This window comes from Neofelis nebulosa, chromosome 16 (genome assembly GCF_028018385.1).
Source record: "Neofelis nebulosa isolate mNeoNeb1 chromosome 16, mNeoNeb1.pri, whole genome shotgun sequence".
In the NCBI taxonomy this organism is placed as follows: Eukaryota; Metazoa; Chordata; class Mammalia; order Carnivora; family Felidae; genus Neofelis; species Neofelis nebulosa.
Window position 1 is genome coordinate 4768730 of NC_080797.1, and position 22367 is coordinate 4791096.

Consider the following 22367-nt stretch of genomic DNA (forward strand, 5'->3'; position numbering starts at 1 on the left):
TTGCCTTAATGCTACAGTGACAAAGAACTTCACATTTTGCGCATTTCTTTGGTCACCTTCCAGCGTAAGAATGAATTACTCTTCACTTATGATTTTTGTGTGGACCTCTCGGCTCTTCACCCGCAGCTTGTTGACCTGGGACTCTGCAATGTCAGCGCGTTCCTCGGCCTCCTCCAGCTCGTGCTGGAGCTTGCGGAATTTGGAGAGGTTGACATTGGATTGTTCCTCCTGAGAAAAGAAATGCATTTGAGAGAACAAGAAAGTTTGACATTTTCGGATTCTCATTGCCTTCTTTACTTCTAGAAGCAGCTACTGATGGATTTGCTTCATAAGTGAGAAAACAAAAGGTTCTATTGTTTGGTCATGTACTTATCTGGGGGTAGGGCATCCCACATGCTCGCCTCTGTGAATGAGTGGGCTTAACAAACCCCCTGCTTGGGCTTTTTCACTGGAAAGAGTGTCCTGGAAAACTTAAGATGCTATAATGTCAACAAGGAGATGAAAGTAGCGGGAATCTGATTCTATGAGACAAACTTGAAAAAGTAGGCACAGTCGGGGCATCTGGGCAGCTCAATCTGTTAAACATCCGACTCTTGATATTGGCTCAGGTCATGATCTCACAGTTGGTGGGATTGAGCCCTGTGTGCTTGGGATTCTCTCTCTCTCTGCCCCCTCTGCTGCTTGTGCTCTCTTTCTCATAATAAATAAATAAATTAAAAAAAAAAGTAGACACAGTGGTACTATTGGGTGCAGAGAATCTTAAGGGAAGTTTCTGAATTTAACAAGAGGAGAAAGATAACAAGATGAGAAAGCAGCCAAATGAAAAGGAAATGTTCTGATGGATTTATTGTGAAGTTTGTTCAGCAGAGCTTAGACTTCAGAGCCCTCATTTGCACAGACCCTGTGAGTGCTGGAGATTTCTGGGAGTGGCAGAGTGTTCTAGATAGGGAAGTAGGTTGTAACCAAGAAGCATTTCTATACTAACATGTCTGGAAAATTGCTTAAAGAGGTCTCAGAAGAAATGAACCTGAATCTAAGGCTCCAGTAATTAGTGGTAAATTTATTTTCATTCCAAATACTCATTTTCAGACCTGATTTTATATTCTTTGCCTTAAAGAAAGACTCTTAAATTCTATAAACTTCAGACTCCCCAAAACCTGGACCTGCTCTGGACTTTTCTGTCTCATTACGCAGATACTCACGGCCTCTTCAGCTTGTCTCTTGTAAGCTTTAACTTTGGTTTGTAATTTGTCCACCAAGTCCTGCAGCCTGAGAACATTCTTGCGGTCCTCCTCCGTCTGAAATGTAAGAGGCAGCAAATAGTGTTGTTATTTGAAAACAACGCATTATTTTCACTTTCTTGAAAGCAAGTGGGCCTGAGAAATATGGAAAGGCAGGTCACCTGGTAAGTGAGTTCCTTTACTCTTCTCTCATGTTTGCGGAGACCCTTGACAGCCTCCACATTGCGCTTCTGTTCAGTTTCTACTTCATTTTCAAGCTCCCTCACCTGGAAGAGAAAAAAGGTGTTTAGCAATTTGGCTGTAACTGGCTGCACGAACAGGTCAGGAACTGAATGAACTGATGGACACCCACCCTGGCCTCCAGTTTCTGGATCTGCTTCTTCCCGCCCTTCAGGGCCAGCTGCTCAGCCTCGTCCAGACGGTGCTGAAGGTCCTTCACCGTCTGCTCCAGGTTCTTCTTCATCCGCTCCAGGTGGGCGCTGGTGTCCTGCTCCTTCTTCAGCTCCTCGGCCATCATGGCCGCCTGTTAGCAGTGAAACAAAACCGGTTGAGAGCTGGGCTGGCGCATCAGGATTCAAGTTTGAGCACCACCGTGTTGCCCTCTGCTCACATCCGTGATGGCCTTCTTGGCCTTCTCTTCTGCGTTGCGGGCTTCCTGGACAATGTCTTCCATCTCTCCCTGGATCTGGGAGATGTCTGTCTCCAGCTTCTTCTTGGTGTTGATCAGGCTGGTGTTCTGTTTCAAATGAATAAGAAAAAGGAGGGGGGGGGGAAGCACATTTAATTATATTCTGTTTATACTATCATTTTTATTAGTGTATACAGGCAAAAATTAGTGATCCAAGAAAATTTCAGCATAAAAATCAAATGAAAAGTTGACTCTAAGTTATGCCTTCTCTTCTTATTCACCCATACTTCTGTTAATGAATATTTTCTTAAATTCTAAGGTAAAATTTGATTTTTGATGCCAAAGATGTTCAACAATTACCATTGGCTGCCTGTAAGCATGAAGCACAACTGTGAGCCAGGAAAAAAAATGTAAAGTGCTGTGGCTCATGGAAAATGGATTATTGATTTTTAGTTGTTTATTCACATGTGGTTGGCTTCATATTTAAAGTACATAAATAGCATCATTATTGGTACAAAAATGAACAAAGGATCTGTTATGTTTTGGAAAACTTGATGGTATTTAAACGTATTTAATCAACTCAAGGATACTAAGCATGAGTATGAAAAACACTGCATTTTAATTTGAATTTAAAATTATTTGTCCTACGTGATTTTAACGTTTCCATGATGGCTATTTACTTATATTGCAGTTTTTAAAAAGTATGTAGTAATATATGTTTATTACAAAAAAGAACATATAAATTAGCAAAATAAGAGGTAAAGAATAATTGTTATACTCTCCCTACCCAGAGATAAGCATTGATAATACTTTTGTTTATCCTATATATTTTTTACAAAAATGATCATGCTTTATATATTATGTTTAAGTTGCTGTTTTCACTTAGTATATTGTGAACATCTTTCCATAGCAGTAAATGCATACTGTAATGGCTCCTTATTAGCCATCATGAGGCTCTACCACCATTTATTTAGCACATCCATTATAAACAACAAATGCTGACTAGCAGTAATGATGGCCTCTGTGAATTTGAACTTAAGAGCTTCTTTTTATATTTCATGTAGTTAGCTTTTATGTGTGTCCGGGACACACAAAATTACTTGGTGGCTTATTCTTTCTCCTCTATTTTATTTGCTTATCTATTTGCAGCTTAGAGTTGCAAAAGACAAGATGGCCACTAATGTCATATGTATGGTTATTAGCAGGTCGCCTTTTGTGCTTTCCTTACGAAAGTTTCTAGAACCCTAAATTTTTTCTAATCAGCATGATTATGGCAGCCTACAAATACACTTGTGAGCTGGCTAGGCCCGCCCCCCCCCTTCCCAGTATGTCTTAGTAATGTGCATTCTCCAGAACTTCACGAAGGACCCTGGCCAGGGTTACTCCTTACTTAAAAACAAGCTTATCCCCTCAGATTGTCTTCAACTTCAGGAAGTGCCTTTGCTCAGCCATAGTCCTGAACCTCACCTGGGTGTGCAGGAGTTGCACACGCTCACTGGCATCCAGGAGCTCCTGCTCGGCCACCCTCCTGCTCCTCTCCGTCTGCTCCAGGGATGCCCGCAGCTCCTCGATCTCAGCCTGCAGCAGGTTGGCCCTGCGCTCCACCATGGCCAGCTGCTCCTTCAGGTCCTCCTGGCCTCTGACGGCATCATCCAGATGTAGCTGAGTGTCCTGCACAGAAAGAGGCAAAGACTCTTACTCATGTTCCAATGAAAGTGAATACAAATTTCGGGTCATCGACACATCTTGTTCTCAATAACTTAGAGAGAAAAAATGAGAAAGTCCCTTTAATGACATTCTCTGTAGCCTAGGGTAGCAGATCTACTCAAAAGAACATGATGTTATATTTTAGATTGTGAATCATAAAAAAATACCATGGCCAAAGCTACAAAATTTTGGATCAAGAAAGCATCCTCAGAGATGAGCTAGTCTAATGATGTTGTTTTACATATATTAAACAAGTGTAGATATATGTATTTTAAAAATATGTGTATATACTTATATACATTATACAAATGAGGTTCCTATAAAGTGATTTGTGCAGTGTCTTCAGCTGACAAAGTGAACTTTTCTTTGACTTTTCCAGAAACAAGCTATTTTTCAGCTGTGTATTTTTCAGCAGTGTAAATTTTCAACTGATTACCATATTATTTAGGTTTACGGCATATAAATTGCACAGTTACACCTTGACTGCATGACACCATGTGTGTTTATCCCAGTGTACCTTCAGTATTCCTTGTGTGTTTCTAAGATTCTTTATTGCGTCTGCAGTCTGGCGGTTGGCGTGGTTCAGCTGGATTTCCATTTCATTGAGGTCTCCCTCCATCTTCTTCTTGATCCGCAGGGCATCGTTCCTGCTCCTGATCTCAGCATCCAGGGTGCTCTGCATTGACTCCACCACTCTGAGATGGTTCCTCTTTAGCTGATCGATTTCTTCATCTTTCTCAGCAATTTTCCGATCAATCTCAGATTTCACCTGGTTTAACTCTAGCTGGATGCGAAGGATTTTGCCTTCTTCGTGCTCAAGAGATCCCTTTTTAAAAAGCAACATCTAGGTTACTCTTGGTTCTCAACCCCCTCAGGATCTTCCCAGGTATAATCTGCAACTGGCCCTTAGGAGGGCAGGGAGAGACCAAAGAAAGAGGCAGGCCACTCCAGCTTGGTAGTGGCTATTTAATAATAGCAAAGTGACTTGGGTAAGAGGCTTGTCTTGAATGGCAGGAAGCAGAATGAATCGTGCTTCTGCCCACAAAATTTTAAAAGTTTACAAAGAGGCCATCAGTGGATTTAGTCACGTGTACTGTCTAGGTGTTCTCAACACCACACCACTGTCTCAAGGCTGTTTGTGGAGCAGCCCCTGGGAGCAGGAAAGGCAAGCAGAACCCACATTCCAAGGACAGGGGAGGTCAGTGGGTGTCACGTCTTTTTGATGATGTTTCCCAATTGATACCTGAAGAGCTTGTTGTTGTTTGTTCTGCACATTATGATGATTTCTTGAAGGCGTTAAAAAATGCACAAACTTTCATACATCTTAATTTAGCCTGTTCTGCATTCCCAAGGAAATTCAGTATTTCTCACTGAATTAAGGAGTTATCCCCTGCAGCTTTACCACATGACAGATCTCAGTTGCTATTAATTTTTCCATTTATTTATAAGGCATAAGTGAGCAAACGAAACATGTACCTCTGCTTCTTCCAGGGCAGCCTGTAGTTCACTCTTCTCTTGATCTATTTGTTTCTTTACTTTCTCCAATTCATGGATATGCTTCCCCCCCTCTGCAATCTGCTCCGTCAGGTCAGAAATCTCCTCTGTAGGTTCATAGTAAAACACCAAATTCAGTTGAGAAAAATGAAAACTTGAAAAGATGCCTCCCTGCCATTTTGGAAGGAGAATTACTACAAAGACTCACGCTGCAAGTTCTTGTTCTCTCGCCTCAGGGTTTCCAGGTGATCCAGGGATTCCTCGTAGGCATTCTTGACCTTGAACAGCTCAGTGCTGAGAGAGCGGGACTCCTTCTGGGAGGCCTCAAGTTCAGCCTGAGTCTCCTCATACTTCTGTTTCCACTCTGCCAGGACCTGGAAGTACATCAGAACTAAGCCTCTGTAATCAAGAGTCAGGCCACTTTCCCCCAAGAAGCTGGTCATTGTGGGCTACCTTGTCGAAGTTCCTCTGCTTCTTGTCCAGGGCCGCACAGGCCGCGTTTGTTCTCTCCACGTCGATCATGAGGTCCTCCACTTCGTTCTGGAGCCGCTGCTTTGTCTTTTCCAGAGAGGCACATTTGGAATTCACGGCCTCCACCTGTTCCTCCGCATCCTGCAGCCGCTGGGCCAGCTTCTTCCTGAAACGTTGGTCAGTGCGGGTGACCAAGAGCAGAGTTGAAGCCACCACAGTGAACTTAATAAAGCTGCTGACTAGGAAAGCATGTTTTCCCCAAGAATTTTTTGCTCCTGTGTCCACAAATTGTTAAGGTTTCCTAAAATGTCTTCTCAGTACCCATTTTGTCTCTTTAATTCTCCCTAGTGAAGTCTGCTCTTTATCTCTGGGGTTGCCAAACATACTCCTGAGCCAGGCCTTTTTGTGTGCATGGTGATGGTAATGTGTGTGTGCGTGTGGGAGAGAGATGAAGAATGAGTAAGCGCTTCAGCTGAGTGAGCAAGGTGAGGGTGTGAGAGGGTGACGAAGTGACGGCCGTGAACAGGAGGCATGTCTTCAAAGATGCTAGTGCTGAATAGCATCGTAAAACATGTGTTAACATGGTCCTCTTTATGGATGAAACTGGGGCCCAAAGTGACATGTCTGAGGGCATATGATTAATGACTAATGTTCTGGGTCTGAAGCCCCAGACAATAAATATTATTCCATAATCACATTTTCCCCAAATACCTTCCTTCACCAGCCCCCTTAACTCACAACCTCCCCCAGCCCATGCTCTTATCTGGAGTGCTCCCTCTGGAAATGCTTGCCAAACCCCTTCATTCTGCTTAATTCTAACAACTACCAAGCTATATCCAATATAGAGAAGTTTCCTTCACTGGGAACATAATGATTATTGCCTTTCCATGTGTAACTCCCATGAGTTTTATTCCATTAAAACTGTACATAATTAATGAATAAGTTTATTGATACTGGTTGTTAAATAATGACAGAGTATGATAGTCTCATTCTGAACTTCTAAATACTCCAGGTAGGGATAAACTGATTATTGCTAATTATAATATTCATAATAATGTATCAGACAGCCTCAGTGTCTCCATTTTTTCTTATTTGAAGGAAATTCTACTCAGTTCGTAAAGGATATGCTGATAATTTTTGGTTCATTTTGTTAGAAAGAAATTTAAGATATTTTTGTAGTAAACGAGATTGTGGGGAAGGCTGTGGTCTTGGCCCTTTCTTCAATGGACATGTACCAGTTTATAAAGAGAAAATGGTGGTTTCCACCACTCTGTAATCAGATAGGCTGGTATTTTTCACCTATCTTCATGTCTGGAATATTGTTTCTTTCATTATTTTATCTTCACTGTTTTTAAACTTCTCTTTCTGTCCCCATCACTAAGACCCCGTACTTGGCCTCCTCCAGCTCCTCTGTGCGCTGGATGGCGTCTGTCTCGTATTTGGTCCTCCACTGGGCCACCTCGCTGTTGGCCTTGGACATTGACCTCTGCAGTTCAGCCTTGGCTTCCTGCTCCTCCTCATACTGTTCCCGCAGCAGGTCACAGTCATGGCGGGCTGATTGCAGGGCGTGGGCCAGCGCATTCTTGGCCTGAACCAACCAGAAAATGTGCATTGTAAGTTTATGTTCTGATCATTGATATTCTCTAAGTGAAGCTCAGTTGTATGTCATGCTGCAAAGTTCGAGGGATTGGAAATCTCAGCTGGAAAATTCTCACCTTAGACTCCTCTTCCAGCTGCCTCCTTAACTCCTCAATCTGTTGTGTAAATGCTTGTTTGCCTCGTGATAGCTGAGACACCAGAGCCTCTTTCTCATCCAGCTGTCGTGAAAATTCACCTGGGAAAGACAAAACATGAGAGCTTTAGTTCTGTTTTCTAGGTGCCAACTAGTTTACAGACTGCTGTAACATCAGAACTCTTATTCCATGATGAAAAGAATAACTCAAGAACTTTGATATGGTTGAGGTGTTATTTCTTTTTTTTAAATGTGAGCTTTCTTTGATATTTCAGGATGGAGATATATATATATATATATATACACACACACACACACACATATATATATACACACATATATATATACACACATATATATGTGTATATATATGTGTATATATGTGTGTATATATATGTATATATGTATATATGTATATATGAATAGATTATTATTTTTTTTTAGTAATGCCACGACAGCAAATATCTCAGTCCAGGGCTTAATTTTCTTCCAGTTATAGCTTAGAACCATACTTTTTACAATCTCCCAGTAAAAAGGAGAAGGAATGACAAATCAGTGATACTGGACACATGTGGCCTGAGAAGTGATGGGCATCCGGTGGGCGCTCACAAGTGGAGGCCCGCCTTCCATTCTTGGCCTCTGTGCGCATCGGCCGTGCACCTGCTGACCTGACTCTGTGTGTAGGCGCGCCTTCTGGGCCGACAGCTCGTTGATGAGGCGCTGTTGCTCTTCTTCCTTCGTTTTCACTTCACTGAGCTGGTCCTCCAGTGTGTGGCACATTTTCTCGAGGTTTCCCTGTGGTGGGAAGTAGGCAACGGGAAGAGCAGATACTTTTATTTGTGAGTCTGGATTTGGAAAGAACTACTTGTGGAAAGGAGCTGAGTTTTATGTACTTTTCTATCTACTCCAAAGCCCTGCCTGGTGCCTTGGATGTAGAGGCACATAATTTGGGCTAAATGAATACACATATGATTATGAAAATTAGGTCATTTCCTTTTGGAAAATATGAGCATCACTTAAATTCTGTATCCTGTAGAGTATAGTTTTTAGAGAAAAATTTTTTTCCTGTAATTACATTCTTTCGTGGTCATAGTGACAATATTTAAAGTGGTTTCTACAAATAAGATAGGAACACTGAAGTGATTCATTTCAATAGAGTGATGCCTAACAGACGTAAAATGAGATAACATTGAAAGTTCGTACAGTTAGATTGGATATAGTCATATGTAAACTCTATAAAATGAAAAGGAGACAAGTTGATAAAAACCTTGGCCTTGGAGACGGTCTCCATGTTACTGGCCAGGTCGTCGATCTCCATCTTCAACTCGCTCTTCTCCTTCTCCAGCTTCTGCTTGACCCTCTGTAGGTTGTCTATCTGCTCCCCCAGCTCGGCCACGCTGTCCGCGTGCTTCTTCCTCAGGGTGGCCGCCGTGGCTTCGTGCTGCAGGGTGGCCTCCTCCAGGTCCCTGCGCATCTTCTGGAACTCGGTCTCCCGCTTCTTGTTCATCTCGATCTGGGCGGAAGTGGCCCCGCCGGCTTCTTCCAGCCGCTCGCTGATCTCCTCCAGTTCCCGGGAGAGGTCTGAGCGCTGCTTCTCTGCTTTGGCCCGGGAGGCCCTCTCTGCCTCGATTTCCTCCTCCAGCTCCTCGATGCGGGCCTGAGGGTGACACACCAACATTAATGGCAACTCGTGGCAGTTTTGATTCCTGTGATACACGGACGAGGTGGAGGTTGTGACTCACCTGTAACTCCTTGATCTTCTTCTGTAGCTGCATGGCGAGGGCCTGCTCATCTTCAATCTTGCTTTGCAGATTGCTCATTTCAAACTCTTTCCTGTCAGAGGAGCAACAAATAAGCTCTGTCAGTTCTCTTACCAGTCCTCTCTGCCACATATGGTAGAATATCTTTATGCTGCTGTGTTGAGGACATGAGTAGTGCACGTTTTACAAGTCAATACTGTACCATTTTCATTCAATAAAAAGTCAAAGATGCCATTATTTGTTTTTTTATGTGTACTCCAAAGTAATATTTTGGAGATCTTTAAAACATATATTTGGCATGAATTGACAGACAACAAGCAGATTACAATTTAACTATATCATGCTCACTTTTTAAGTTTTTCATCGAGTTGCTGTTTGTCATTTTCGACGTCCATTGTGGACTCCTGGGCCAGTTTTAGGTCTCCCTCCAGTTTCCTCTTGGCTCTTTCTACGTCCATGCGGAGTTTCTTTTCTTGTTCCAGAGACCCTTCAAGCTAAATTTATAGTGTATTTTATTTATTTCAGTCCTGAGGCACTGAACCATATGTTACTGGCCACCAAAGATGCACAGGAGAATTTTAAAAGATGCACCAAATAGCATGGGAATTTTAATGATTATTTTCAAACCCGCAGAGAAAGGCATATGTCACAACTGTTTGTTTTATCTTAAGAGGAAATACTGTGTTTTTCACACTTACATCATCCACTTGCTGCTCGAGCTTGGTTTTAGCTTTGGTCAGCGTGTTGACCTTGTCCTCTTCTGCCTGTAGGTCATCCAGGGTCTGCTGGTGGGCCTCCTGGAGGGCCTTCTTCTCCTTGGTCAGCTTAGCGATGGTTTCGTCCAGGCCTGCCATCTCTTCTGTGAGGTTTTTCACCTTAGATTTGAACAGATTATAGAATGTTAATGACATCCCATCATCTTGACAAAAAACATGGTAATAGCTTAGGACAGTGTCAGCCTAAGATGGAAAATGGAGACGAGAAGCTAACCCAGGCCTCCATAGCTGAAAAATATGGGAGGTAAGGGTCAAGGTAATTAGATAGAAATGGTGAAGATGACATATATATGATGGTACTTTTCTTTCATATTCATTGATTTTAAGATTAAACTTTTAGTTAAAGTATTTCCGTAATAAGCTAGCACTTTTAAACACTCTAAAATGGATCATGATTGTACCTTGTTCTCTGTGGCATGTTTCTCCTTTTCAACCTTGGCCAGGGTCAGCTCAAGGTCATCGATGTCTTTCTTGAGCTCTGAACACTCGTCCTCCAGTTTCCTCTTTTTGGCCGTCAGCTCGGCGTTGATCTCCTCCTCATCCTCAGCTCTCTCAGTCAGCTCTTTGATCTTGGCCTCCAGCTGGATTTTGGTTTTAATCAGCTGGTCGCATCTTTCCTCTGCATCAGCCAAGCCATCTGCTTCCTAATGGGGGAAATTAAACACTTCCATTTGTATAAGCTATATCTGCAAAGACACAATAATTTATTAAAAGGTGGATACTTTAGTGACTCAACCAGTTTGGTCAATACATATGCCAACTTTTAAGAGTCCAGTAGACAAAATGTTAGTAATTTTAATCCACTGATTAAGTATAGTAACAATTTCCTCCAGATATCCATGTGTGGAAGACCAAATCGGGAAAACTAGCCCTTTGGCCAAATCTGCACTTGTGCTGCTTTGGAAGGCAGTTGTTAATTCTTGGACTTGGTTTTCTCAGGTTTGAGGGGTTCATTAATTTAACCTTTTCCTCACCCTGGTAAGAACAGCATAACTTCTATTTTATGCACAATGTATTCCCTAAGGAAACAACAGTCTCATCTAAGAGAAGGTTCTATAAAGGAAGGAAAACATCTTTGGATAACTTTATGACTTTGCTCTCTGATTCCCATACTACGTATGGATGTGCATATGAACATATGCAGCATAATTTGTGACTTCATGTCTATTGCTTCTTCAGGTCTGAGTCTGAGTATTTTTGAAAGATGAACAGTGACAACACATATTTTAGTGGAAACCATTGATTTATAAACCTTAAACTAAAAATGTTTCATATCTACTTATACAGCGTTTGGAGGATAAGAAGTGGCTGAGCTGTGCAGGGACTAATGCTCACAGATTGAACTTGAAGCTGTAAGTCATTTTTCTCTTGCATCAGAGCAACCATCTTCTCCTCAAGTTCTTTCCTTTTTGCCTCTGACTTCGCCAGCTCTTCCTTGGTCTTCTCAAATTCTTCCTTCATGGTGGCCATCTCCTTCTCGGTCTCGGCGCTCTTGAGGAGGGGCTTGATCTTGAAATACAGCTTCATCCAGGGCCAGTGCTTGACGTTCATGAAGGCGCGGACGTTGTACTGGATGCAGAAGATGGACTCTCTGTAGGAAGAACAAATATGGAAATGAAGAAGAATGTGGGCAGTGACTGGCACTCAACAGAAGTAATGACTGCATTGGATTCAACTATGAAAATGTGGAGAACGAGGTCCCTCACCTCCTCTCCATCATCTTCTTGAATTCTACTCTCATCAGGTACCCTCTGCACACAGCCTGGGTGCGTGTGATGAGTTGGGCCAGCTTTTCATCTCGCATCTCCTCTAGAGTTCCCAACAGGCCAGCTTTAAAGAAAACCTGGCCAAAGAACAAGCGAGATATGTCATTTCCACTCAAGAGAAAGTCCCAAGGTGATGAAATTATGATAGAGATTTAGGTAGATTGGTACCTTGGTATGACCGAATTTGTACTGGGTGTGGTCGATATCAATAGACCCCAGAAGTTTCTCAGAAGCCTTCTTACTATCAATGAACTGACCCTCTGGGATAGCACTTGCATTTAGAACCTTGTATCTATCAGAATTTAAAGAATATGAAAGTTTGTTTTTCTTACCAAAACTCATAGTAACTATCACTGAAAAAATAATAGACTGAGTTTTGAGGAAAAAAATCCATTAAAATAATCAAGCAGTGCTTTAGATAAACCTTGGGAAAATATGTTTAAAAACAGTATAATATAAACCAAGGCTTCATTCTTTCTGATAATTGCATTTCAGTTTTCTTTTTAAAAAAATGCTTATTTATTTCTTTTGAGAGAGAGAGAGAGAGAGAGAGCGAGCATGAGCAGGGGAGGGGCAGAGAGAGATGGGGAGAGAGAATCCCAAGCAGGCTCTGCACTGTCAGCATGGACCCTGACACAGGGGTTGATCCCACAAACTATGAGATCATGACCTGAGCCAAAACCAAGAGTCAGATGCATAACCGACTGAGCCACCCAGGCGCCCCAGAATTTCGGTTTTCGGGGAAAAGTTAAAAGATGTTTGAATTGCATGGCAATAATGATCTGGACTAGCACATTGAAAGGGAGAAAAAAATGAGACACAAACCTCTGTTTGAAGTCTGCATAAAGGATTCTGCTGGGGAATCCCTTCCTGCAGATGCGGATGCCTTCCAGCACTCCGTTACACCTCAGCTGGTGCAGGACAAGTTCATGCTCCATGGCCCCTTACAAACAAACAAACAAACAAACAAACAAACAAGCAAACAAATGTGTTGTCTGTATGTCTATAGAATAGTGAAGTCACACTGGAGTCTTACTTGGATGTCAGAAGAGTCTTACCGGGAGTTTTGGTTTCATTGGGGATGATGCAGCGTACAAAGTGGGGGTGAGTGCTCCTCAGGTTGGTCATCAGCTTGTTCAAATTCTCCTGAGAACCATAGGGAAAGTTTTAAAATCGTTTTTTGTTGCATTTACGTGAGACTCCCTATCAAGGATCTGTAGTTAATGGGCTCCATTTCATGAATAAAGTCAATGTAACTGACTACAGTAGTTGCTTCCAGAGAGGGTTTGATTTCATGTGAAATTTGTTCAACGCTAGATCTTTTAGATTTGGAGCTTTGAGGGGAGATGTTTCATATATTGTAAGGTTTGAATTCACACTGCAGGTTTTATTTTTGTTCAATTTTTCCTAACACATTTTTCATTTTCCTTTGTACAACATTACCTTTTTTATGTTTCACTATAGATCTCTTTTAAAAAAGTTTTTTTAAGTTACGATAATTTGTCACAGAAGTAGTTTTTTTGGCATTCAAGAATATACTGTACCCTAAAAAGCGCTGACACTGTCTGGAAAGAAGAACCCTTCTTTTTGCCACTTTTTTTTCCACCGCCACTTTCTGAAAAATAATATAGAAGAATTAAAACTATTTAATTTGTACTATCCATAGGTATAAGGACTCCCAAGATTCCCTCTGGAATTTAAATGTGCACTCATTCACTTGTATCATCCCTCATCTTCCCTCTGTATCTTTCCTCCTTCTGCTCTGGATTAGGGAAATAGATGCATTGGCTCACATTATAGGTATTCAGGAAAACAACAACAGCAACAATAAAAGAACTGTGGATGAAAAGGGTAGATGTGGGGAAGAGGTAGGACCCCTCTCCTCCAAATCAGCAGAGGGGGAGTGCCAGAAGACAGAGGAGTAATGCCACCTTAGTGCGCACACCCCCCAGAGAAGAGGCAAAGTTGCATGCATGGTGCCAGGGAGGTGAGCCTCTGCTAACCTGCAGGCAAGTCCTGCTTCCTGTTTGCTTGTGTTTCTCTACCTCTGCTTGCACATCTGGTCTTAGGGGACTTAGGAGAACACAACTTGCATTCCTTAAGCACTAGTGCCTTGACAAAGGATTTCTTCATCTCCAGCTTAGCTGGATCCTTTAAGGAACCGATACTATCAAAATAATTGAAATAAGCTGTATGATCTTGAGCACGTCACTTAACCTTTGAGTCTCTGTTTCCTCATGGGTGAAATGAGGCCATGGACAAAATGATCCATAGTGTCAATTTTAGCTCTGAAAGCCTATGATCATAAGACTCACTAAATATACTTCCTATCATTAAGTCCATATTGGCCAGTCTTTTCATGTTAGGTTTTGAGATAACTATATCAGTCTCTGATAAAAAGTATATTTTTGTTTTGTGACTCTAGGAACATATTAGTGGTATTAACAACCTGCTTCAGCACTTTGTCCCCCGGCAAAGAGGAGAGCCAGAGTCTTCATTGCGGATTTCTGGTACAGCCCAACCACGGTCTCGTTCAGCGGGTCCTTGTTCTTGTCCAGCCAGCCGGCAATGTTGTAGTCCACGGTGCCGGCATAGTGCACCAGTGAGAAGTGGGCCTCGGCCTTGCCTTTGGCAGGCTTGGGCTTCTGGAAGTTGTTGGACTTGCCAAGATGCTGTTCGTACAGCTTGTTCTTGAAGGAGGTGTCCGTGGCCTTGGGGAACATGCACTCCTCCTCCAGGATGGAGAAGATACCCATAGGCTGAGAGTAGGAAAAAAGGGATGATAATATGAGTCCCTCAGAAAAGTGTGCTCTAATAGTTTATGTACTTGGTGGAAACCTGAACATGTTCCAGAATAAGAGTTCGGGTGATAAGAAATTCAGTAGGCATGGTTCTACTTTGCTGCCTCTCCTCTGCTACTGAAATGTGAAACAGTCCTGTATCAAGGACATATGGGAAATATATTTGCTAGAAAGACTCAATTAAAAAAAAAAAAGCCCATCTGTGCCATTTGGCAAACTTTATGTTCAGAGTATAAAATTAAATTCCGTAACTACCATTTCAAAGCTGAATTCTTTATCCCATATATGTATCTATCTAAATACTTTTTTCCCTACTGACAGTGTAATTTCCTTCACCTCAACTCTAGACATGACAAAAGTATGAAGAGAAGAGAAATTGAAGCTAATGATTAAAAATGGTCTGTTCCCAGGAGAAAAGTGCATCTCACGTTGTATCATTAGAACTCTCTGTACTCTGTGCTATGTTCCGCACTCTGTGGAGTTGAGTGACGATAATTAGGTTTTGCTTTGTAAGCAGATCGACTCCTTTCAGTGGCAAGTTTGATATGAATGACTGATAGAAAACTCAATGTTGATGATGTTCAGTCACAAATTGTCTCCCCAAACCTATTTTGATGTTCCATGAACTGAGTACCACACAGTTTTTGTGAATAGCAGAGATACTGTATCACCAAATTAAAGTTATTTTCCTCTAATTGGGTAGACCCAGGCTGATATTACCCCCTCCTCTTTCATATTTTGATGAATTTTGACATGAGTGTGTGAAGTTGTCATAGATGGCGGTTGTACTTACTTTTCCCTTTCGTCTGCTCAGGCTAGTGTTCACATGTAACCATGTACTGTGTGGGCTTCCCTAGGCATGTGGTGAGTGCCCAGTGCACATTCGAAAGTGCTTAATGATTGCTTGTTGGGTTTTAGTATACACACAACCGATAGAATCATTGCCCCACCTCTTTTTTTTTTTTTTTTTAAATTTTTTTTTTTTTTCAACGTTTTTTATTTATTTTTGGGACAGAGAGAGACATAGCATGAACGGGGGAGGGGCAGAGAGAGAGGGAGACACAGAACCGGAAACAGGCTCCAGGCTCCGAGCCATCAGCCCAGAGCCTGACGCGGGGCTCGAACTCACAGACCGCGAGATCGTGACCTGGCTGAAGTCGGACGCTTAACCGACTGCGCCACCCAGGCGCCCCCCCACCTCTTTGATAAAGGGGAATTTAGGGCTCCCCTTCCAGGTAAGGCTGTTTATTCAGCAGTCCACATGGTCTTACTGACTACAACAACTGAAAAGCTGCCCTCCCAGCCTATAAGACACCTTGACATATCCTGCCTTGATACCCGTGAAGGATGATTCATGCATGGCACACCATCATGGGACAGCCAGGATCAATGACCGTACTCATAGGACTAGCTGTGATTTCATTCCTGTCACCCATCCCCAAGAGATCATGTAGGAACAAAAGTGAGGGAGAAGGAAGTGAAAAGAGGGAGAAATGTGAATCCTTGTGTCTGTGGATGTGTATGTATTGCAATCATTTTTCTGTGAAAAACTACTCCTTAATATGTCGCTTGTGATGCACCATACACCTGGTCACTGTGCCCAGGAATGTCATAAAACACCTCTGCTGGTTCTTTGAGAATTGGGATTGCAGTTCATTCAGCATGAGGAGGTGGACAGTTTGTTTTTCACATACCGAAGGCTTGAAAAGTCCTACGAACCTTCTCGATGAGCTCGATGCAGGCAGCCAGGTCCATCCCGAAGTCGATGAACGTCCACTCGATGCCCTCCTTCTTGTACTCCTCCTGCTCCAGCACGAACATGTGGTGGTTGAAGAACTGTTGCAGCTTCTCGTTGGTGAAGTTGATGCACAGCTGCTCCAGGCTGTTGAACTAGGGCGTTGCAAACACCAAAGAGCTCAAGTGAGTTTGGGAAACCCAGGGGGAATTCGGCAGAGCAGACACGAAGCGGAGGGGCCTTAACAGGGCCGCTTACTCCAACAACTCACATCAAAGATCTCAAAGCCGGCGATGTCCAGGACCCCGATGAAGTACTGTCTGGGCTGCTTGGTGTCCAGCTGCTGGTTGATGCGGGTGACCATCCACAGGAACATCTTCTCGTAGATGGCCTTGGCCAGGGCGCCCACTGCGTTGTATACCTTCGTGGACAGAGTAATGATTGTTGTCGTTACCAAAGACATGTTGAGAAGGCTGGGGATGTGTGTGATTCATTGAGGCCGTTCACTTACCTGCTGCACAGTCTGGCCTTTGGTGACATACTCGTTGCCAACCTTGACCCTGGGGTAGCAGAGGGCTTTGAGCAGGTCAGCAGAGTTCAGACTCTGGAGGTAGGCTGCCTTGTCAGCAACTGCATGAACCAGGTGAGGACGGTAAAAACAAAACAAAACAAAACAAAAAAACCACAGTGTGCACAGCTTAAGGTGTGAAGGACAACGACAAAGAGAAAAAGTTCTGCTCAAAGAGTAATATGTGCAAATGTGGCAAAACCATTTGTTCATATTGCTTCAAAAGCATTGCCAACTTTCACACTAACTTTAGTCATTTTTTTTGAGATGATAATTTGGAACTTGGGGAATTGATGCTCTGTGTGATATTTAAAACATAGCTAAAGTAGACCACAGATAAAAATAATTTGTGAAATTCTAACCTAGAGGAGTAGTGACAGGAAAATTCCGATCAGTTTTTTTTTTTTTCCTCCAGTGCATGTGGGCACACAAATTATTGACTGGGATGAAAAATGCTTTAATCAGATCGTAAATACTAGTGTACAGTAAGGCAGTGAAAAATGGAATCGGCAGAAATCACGTCTCCACAAATCTCAGTTGTGTAAAACATGCAGTGTGTGTCATTTCTGTTCCCTTCTAGTTTTCCCCACTGTCGGATAAGTCAAGAAAGTGAACCCAGGGCCCTTGCCCTTGAGGAACTGATGGTGTCAGCTATAATCTCAATTGAACGACGTGAGCAAGCAGGGATTGTAGGTACCTTCGGTGCCATCAGGCTCGGCCTGCTCCTCACGCTGCTTCTGCTTGAACTTCATGTTCCCGTAATGCATCACGGCGCCCGTGAGCTTGTAGATGGCAGCCTTTTCGTCAGTGCTGAAACCCAGAATGTCCACAGCACTCTGTGGAAAGAGTTGGATTTGACTTGGCTCGCAATGATCACCATGGCAGATGCCCTCAGTACACAGGGGCCTGCCTCCCCACCTTCTCACCCTGTCTTGCCTTTGCATTTGACTAGCACTTTGCTGTCTAAAGGCACTCCTGTTCTTTAGCACTTAGTTCCACAAAGCAGCACCAAGAGGTATGCATCAGTTTCCCATGGAGTCAGGTGAACAGGGAAGATCTTACGCGACTTGTCCACACTCACCTAGCCAGGACTCAGAGCCTTGGCTTTGGATGCCAAGGCCAACGCTCTTCCCATTTCTCCACATGACCCCAGCCTTGCCCCGTGTGTTTCTTATCTTGTGGGTTCCCTTTGCCTCACAAGTCTGTTTGCTCCTTTTCCTCCTGTGTTGTCCCAGCCAAATATGTAATCCTAGCCTGCCTTCCTGGACAGGGTAGGTGAAGTTGGAAAGAGGGTATGAGGAGGACAGCACATGCCCTGTGTTTTTCCCCATGTTCTTCTATGATATCAGGTCCCGTGAGATGCCTGGCAGGGAACTTCACCTGGTTGTTCCTCATGCAGGGAAGACACATTTCTGAACAGAACTGCTTTCATTGAAATATTGTTGTATCTTTTTTCTCTATCAGATTTTGATCACCTTCTTAGTTGCCCATGTTAGGCTTTGAGAAAGCAGGGAGAGCTTGGTTATATAACACTCGTGTCTCCTAAGACTCTCCAGATAATTTACTTCCAGCTCACTGACCCGACCTTAATATTACAGAAGTCTTGGGGCAAGACTACTAAGTTTTGTTTTTTTTTTAACCTCTCAACTCCTAACACTTTTGGACATAGGAATAATAATGGGTTAAAGCTTGTGAAAGCTGTTATTTATCAGATAAAGGCACACAAATAGTTCATTGAGTTTTTGAAAGTAATATTTTAAGAGAAAAAGTATTCTTGTAAGCAACTCTCAATCTTGTCTTGGGAATATTGGGGTGTTCCCACTGGTCTTAAAGTTGAGAATAATTGAAGGTTGACTATTCAGAAATTCAAAAGAAAACTTGAAATATGTATGAAGTATATGTATAAAGAAAATAAAAGAGCAATGATCCTTAAAAAAAGAAGAGAAGGGAGAGAGAATCTATAGTTCCCAAAACTAAACGTTCATGGAGTCCCAAAACGAATTTTTGAGGTAGAGAATCCATTTCTTCAAATGCTACATGGGGTGGAGTTGGGGGGGAGAAGGGAATACCATTGGCCCACAGAGTTACATTTGAAACAAAGTTCGTATTTACATCCAGTTACAGAAGAACTGTGGAAATATCATGTTCTGTTAAAAATCTTTTAGCTCCTTTTCCAAGACTCTTGGCTGTAGGGTGTGACATAGGAGAAATGTCACTATTGGAGTACAAAAATGGACCCCAATGACCAATGAGAAAAAAAGAAAAAAGGAGCAAACCAGCTGAGAAATGCCTAACGCTCGGTGTTTATTCCAGACTTTTAAAGTTTTCTGATACATGGTAGAGGTCATTGAAACATCCTATAACTTTGTTCCAAGGGTAAGGAAGCCTGAAAGGTAATATTGCCCCTAATGTCTTTCTGCTAATGCTGTTCACTCTATAGAGGAGAGTGTCGTATACTGCAAGATGAATTTGCTTTTTCCTGTTTTGTACCTATTACTTACATCTGTGGCCATCAACTCTTCCTGATCATCAATGCTGGGCACTGTGATTTCACCTTGACTGACAAAGGCAAAGTCGTATGGGTTGGTGGTGATCAGGAGCATTTCTGTGCACGTGGAAAAGAACAAGCCAGAATTACTTTGGTCATGAGAAACTTTTTAGAGGGACTATTAGGAAGAAGGGCTTTTATTCTTCCTCGGTGGAAATAAATCACAGATACTTCTTACCGATAAGCTCTGGTTTCTTGTTGGACATGATTTGATAAAATATGTGGTAGCTTCTTTCAGCCTTTAGCTGGAAAGTAACTCGGGACTTCTCTAGCAGATCTAGAAAAGCAGATCGAGCACGTTTAAAAGAAAAGACACAATGGAAAATTAAGCATTTGAAAAGTTCACCCAACACAAATAAGATTTTCAATATATTCCCTGAAAGAAAAAGATTTTTAATCCCTAATATTTATTAACTTACATGTTTCAATATCTGCAGAAGCCAGTTTGCCTGTTGCACCAAAATGGATCCTGATGAATTTTCCCTTAAAAAGGCAAAGGAAGACTTTTTGTACACATTCAAAGGCAGACAAATGTTTTCTTTAGCTACGGACCGAACAGACAGTAAAGATGTCGACACCACACGTCCAGAAGTGTCAGTGCTGATGTTAACGTGAAAAGGAAGAGCAAGAGACTCACAAAGCGAGAGGAGTTGTCGTTCCTCACGGTCTTGGCGTTGCCAAAGGCCTCCAGTAGGGGGTTGGCGCTGATGATTTGATCTTCAAGGGTTCCCTGAAGAGAAATGAGGAAGATGGACAAAAAGACCCCGGAGAAGATGAGTTGCAGTCTGCTGAGGTAGCCTCCCATTGACTTCCTGTCCTGCCCCCTTCTCCCTTCGCAGACCTCTGTAACTTTGGGGAGGCTTTCTGCAGCAAGTAGAAGGAAGACAAAGTGGGGGAGGGAGGTACTCCAGTGACATGGCCTTGATTTCTGTATTCCGCAATGCCTGGTTTTTCCTCCTCATAAATGGTTGTGAGAACTACTACCTGGCGCACCCAGCAACAATCAATCATCTCATTCTTACAGCCCACCCAAGAGTTATTTTCCGCATTTGGGCGTCACCTACACTGGTGGCCGTGGCTCTAAAGGACTTGGTCAGATTTTTCAGAGCCTCTGATGTCTTGCATCCTGGGAAGAGTATCATACCCACCTGCATTTTGCCAGGAGTAGGTTCTTCTTTTTTCTTCTCTCCAGTGATTGCGATGGTTGCGAAGTACTGGATGACACGCTTGGTGTTCACGGTCTTGCCCGCCCCGGATTCGCCGCTGCCAAGTCCACACGGAGGGACAAGTCAGAGTCTAACCACTACCGCGACCAAAATCCAACAGAAAGAAAGGCACTGAAATCTACATACGTAATCAGGATCGACTGGTTCTCACGATCTGTGAAAGAGAAACAGGAGATAATGCTGAAAAATACACTTAGCACATAGATTAACACAGTGCTTGCAAACTCAAAATTGCCTTTTAAAACCCCCCACTCACACACGCAAAAATAACTATATGGATTGGTGCTTTGCTTTTTTCACAAGATTCTTTTTAAAATAAGTAGCAAAAAGATGTGTTAATTAGCCAGTGTGTTGCACTCCTGCGACCTTTAGTGTGACATAGAACGTGTGATGCACTATTTCAACAAAACGTCTGTGAGAGTCATGTATCAATATCCAATGAGTACTGGCTCCATTATCCATTTAGCCACTTGGTCCATAGTGCAAAATCTCATCATGCTATTTAATGTCCCATCCAAAGTTTTGTGTCGTGATTGTGGTGACCTGTCACTATGAGCTTTCAAAGCTCACTCTCTAGGAGAGAGGACACATTAGCTGTGATTAAAATGCATAGATGGTACCTACATTTGGTTAATTTTGAGCTGAAATTAGCATTAATTAGTATGGATTTTACCATGGAAATATAAGCAAAATTCTCTATGTTTTTGGAACTGGTCCATTTTATTCTAAGTATATTTCCTAATTTTATTATTATAGTATACTACTTGCCATATTAGCATACTATCATTATTATTATGTTTGTGCTGAACGTTTTATTCTCAAAGTACTGCCTCTGCGTCTTTTGTGTTATCAGTATATACTTGCTTTATAAATGACTCCGTAAATTGTAATTATGGACTCACCTGTCAGCATGAACTGATAGGCGTTGTCGGAGATGGAGAAGATGTGGGGCGGGGCCTCCTGGCGCTTCTTGCCTCGGTAGGCGGTCACCACCTCGGGGTTGTACACTGGCAGCCACTTGTAGGGGTTGACGGTGACACAGAAGAGGCCCGAGTAGGTCTGGGAAATGACAAGCTTGCTCAGTTAGCAATCACCTTGGAAATACTGCTTGATGTGCAAAGGGAGAGGGACCAGAGCACCAGGATGGTTCTCCTAAGGCTGCCTCCCACCCACACACACCCTACACAAGATGCTTCAGTTTGCCAATTAATTCAGCATTAAGTAGCTTTTCCCATGCACATTTTCAAATACATTAGAATTCACAACAGTAACCAGATGATTAGTCTTAATATTATAATAACCGAATCAAAAAATAAAGTCTTTAATAGGGTTTAGCTAACATAGTTCATGAAGTTAGTGGAAAGTGAAAAGAAAAAGAAGGGGGTGCTCACGTAGATCATCCAGGCTGCGTAACGCTCTTTGAGGTTGTACAGCACGGCGGGCTCGTGCAGGTGCGTCATCATGGCCATGTCCTCGATCTTGTCGTATTTGGGAGGGTTCATGGAGAAGATTTGATCTTCCTTAACTGTGACAGTCTGTTAAGAGAAGGAGCTGGTGCTTATCAGCTGAGGAACAGAAAAGCATCAGTTATGTTTGCCCACCTCCCTTTGTGTTACTTACAGCCCCAGCGTCAGTCTTCACTGTCACCTTCCCCCCTTCTCTGCTCTGGACTGTGCTTTTCACGTAGGATTCCTTAGCATCCACCACAAAGACAGAATTCTTGGCATCGAAGGGCCTATTCTGGGCCTCAATGCGCTCCTTTTCAGACTTTCGGAGGTACGGAGCTGCCTCCCCAAAAACGGCCATCTCAGCGTCGGAACTCATGGCTGGGGGTTATTGGCGGCAACACAGCACAGGTGTACCTAGAGGGCAGAGAGAGCCTGACAGTGAGGCTGGGGGAGCGTGGACGTTGTC

At 42.8% G+C, this 22367-nt stretch overlaps 1 protein-coding gene and 1 long non-coding RNA gene across 2 annotated transcripts in view; one reads left to right on the forward strand and one right to left on the reverse strand.

The window, feature by feature from the left end:
* Nucleotides 1–22367, forward strand: part of LOC131498415 (uncharacterized) — a 79616-nt gene that overhangs the window by 54802 nt on the left and 2447 nt on the right. The window lies entirely within an intron of this gene.
* Nucleotides 61–22315, reverse strand: LOC131498414 (myosin-4). The gene is made up of 38 exons (XM_058705690.1): nucleotides 22074–22315; nucleotides 21845–21988; nucleotides 21356–21512; nucleotides 20580–20607; nucleotides 20376–20490; nucleotides 19865–19957; nucleotides 19647–19710; nucleotides 19406–19504; nucleotides 19181–19284; nucleotides 17377–17515; nucleotides 16623–16741; nucleotides 16383–16532; nucleotides 16096–16266; nucleotides 14025–14334; nucleotides 13120–13190; nucleotides 12634–12721; nucleotides 12401–12518; nucleotides 11744–11867; nucleotides 11516–11652; nucleotides 11145–11400; nucleotides 10211–10453; nucleotides 9732–9908; nucleotides 9382–9527; nucleotides 9016–9106; nucleotides 8541–8930; nucleotides 7942–8068; nucleotides 7257–7375; nucleotides 6933–7129; nucleotides 5524–5707; nucleotides 5279–5444; nucleotides 5053–5177; nucleotides 4094–4402; nucleotides 3337–3540; nucleotides 1852–1977; nucleotides 1594–1764; nucleotides 1403–1507; nucleotides 1203–1298; nucleotides 61–228 (listed from the first exon to the last, which is right to left on the reverse strand). The coding sequence occupies exons 1-38, from the start codon at nucleotides 22275–22277 to the stop codon at nucleotides 76–78; spliced, it is 5820 nt and encodes a 1939-aa protein (XP_058561673.1). The 5' UTR covers nucleotides 22278–22315; the 3' UTR covers nucleotides 61–75.

What these genes read in the sequence shown, in the direction of transcription:
- LOC131498414 (XM_058705690.1), bottom strand. Translation starts at nt 22,277, where the DNA reads ATGAGTTCCGACGCTGAGATGGCCGTTTTTGGGGAGGCAGCTCCGTAC. An exon ending in CTATCAGTTCATGCTGACAG is followed by an intron (nt 20,608 to 21,355) that starts GTGAGTCCATAA and finishes TCTCTTTCACAG; the next exon opens with ATCGTGAGAACCAGTCGATC. An exon ending in AAGAGTTGATGGCCACAGAT is followed by an intron (nt 17,516 to 19,180) that starts GTAAGTAATAGG and finishes CTCTTTCCACAG; the next exon opens with AGTGCTGTGGACATTCTGGG.